Here is a 1,180-nt window from a genome sequence, read left to right on the forward strand (position 1 = left end):
CCCATTCCCCCGTGCCCCGGCAGGTGCAGGAGCTGCTGCTGCGGGCGGGCTCCCAGCGCTCGGTGGCGCGCACGGGGCTCAACGAGCGCTCGTCGCGCTCGCACTCGGTGTTCCAGCTGCGCATCCAGGGCCGCCACGCGGCCCGCGACCTCACCTGCGCCTGTGAGACAGCCCAGAGTGCCCCTGAATTCCTGATTCCCTCGGAATTCCCGAATTTCCCTGCTTTTCCCCCCAGTTTCCCTGCTATTCCCCCAGTTTCCCAGCTTTTCCCCCCAATTTCCCAGCTTTTCTCCCGTTTTTTCCACTTCCGATCCCGTTTTTCCCATCCCGCGACCTCACCTGCGCCTGTGAGACAGCCCAGAAAATCCCTGAATCCCCTGATTCCCTCGGAATTCCTGAATTTCCCTGCTTTTCCGCCCAGTTTCCCAGCTTTTCCCCCAGTTTCCCAGCTTTTCCCCCAGTTTTCCACCTCCCATCCCATTTTTTCCCATCCCGCGACCTCACCCGCGCCTGTGAGAGACACACAGTTCCCTGAATCCCCTAAGTCCACACGGAATTCCTGAATTTCCCAGCTATTCCCTGAATTTCCCAGCTATTCCCTGAATTTCCCAGCTATTCCCTGAATTTCCCAGCTATTCCCTGAATTTCTCTGCTATTCCCTGAATTTCCCTGCTATTCCCAGCTATTCCCTGAATTTCCCAGCTGTTCCCTGTATTTCCCAGCTATTCCCTGAATTTCCCAGCTATTCCCTGAATTTCTCTGCTATTCCCTGAATTTCCCAGCTATTCCCTGAATTTCCCAACTATTCCCTGAATTTCCCTGCTATTCCCTGAATTTCCCAGCTATTCCCTGAATTTCCCTGCTATTCCCAGCTATTCCCTGAATTTCCCAGCTGTTCCCTGTATTTCCCAGCTATTCCCTGAATTTCCCAGCTTTTCCCTGAATTTCCCAGCTATTCCCTGAATTTCCCAGCTTTTCCCCCCAATTTCCCAGCTTTTCTCCCGTTTTCTCCACCTCCCATCCCATGTTTCCCATCCCACAACTTCAGCTGTGCCTGTGAGAGCCCAGGATTCCCTAAATCCCCTCCGAATTCCTGAATTTCCCCTTTTTTTCCACTCATTTTCCAGCTCTTCCCCCCAATTTCCCAGCTTTTCTGCTGTTTTTTCCCCCTCCCATCCCA

General features: G+C 53.5%; 1 protein-coding gene across 1 annotated transcript in view; it reads left to right on the forward strand.

The window, feature by feature from the left end:
• Positions 1 to 347, forward strand: part of LOC120509435 (kinesin-like protein KIFC1) — a gene marked incomplete at its 3' end in the record, with an annotated part of 19,377 nt that extends 19,030 nt beyond the window's left edge. Inside the window, exon 10 of the mRNA XM_039724039.1 lies at positions 24 to 347. Within this exon, the coding sequence (XP_039579973.1) occupies positions 24 to 347 (324 nt within the window). The remainder of the gene's footprint in view (positions 1 to 23) is intronic.
• Between the last annotated feature and the right edge of the window lie 833 nt (positions 348 to 1,180).

The sequence above is a fragment of the Passer montanus genome, unplaced genomic scaffold (assembly GCF_014805655.1).
Source record: "Passer montanus isolate IOZ18808 unplaced genomic scaffold, ASM1480565v1 scaffold519, whole genome shotgun sequence".
Classification (NCBI taxonomy): domain Eukaryota; kingdom Metazoa; phylum Chordata; class Aves; order Passeriformes; family Passeridae; genus Passer; species Passer montanus.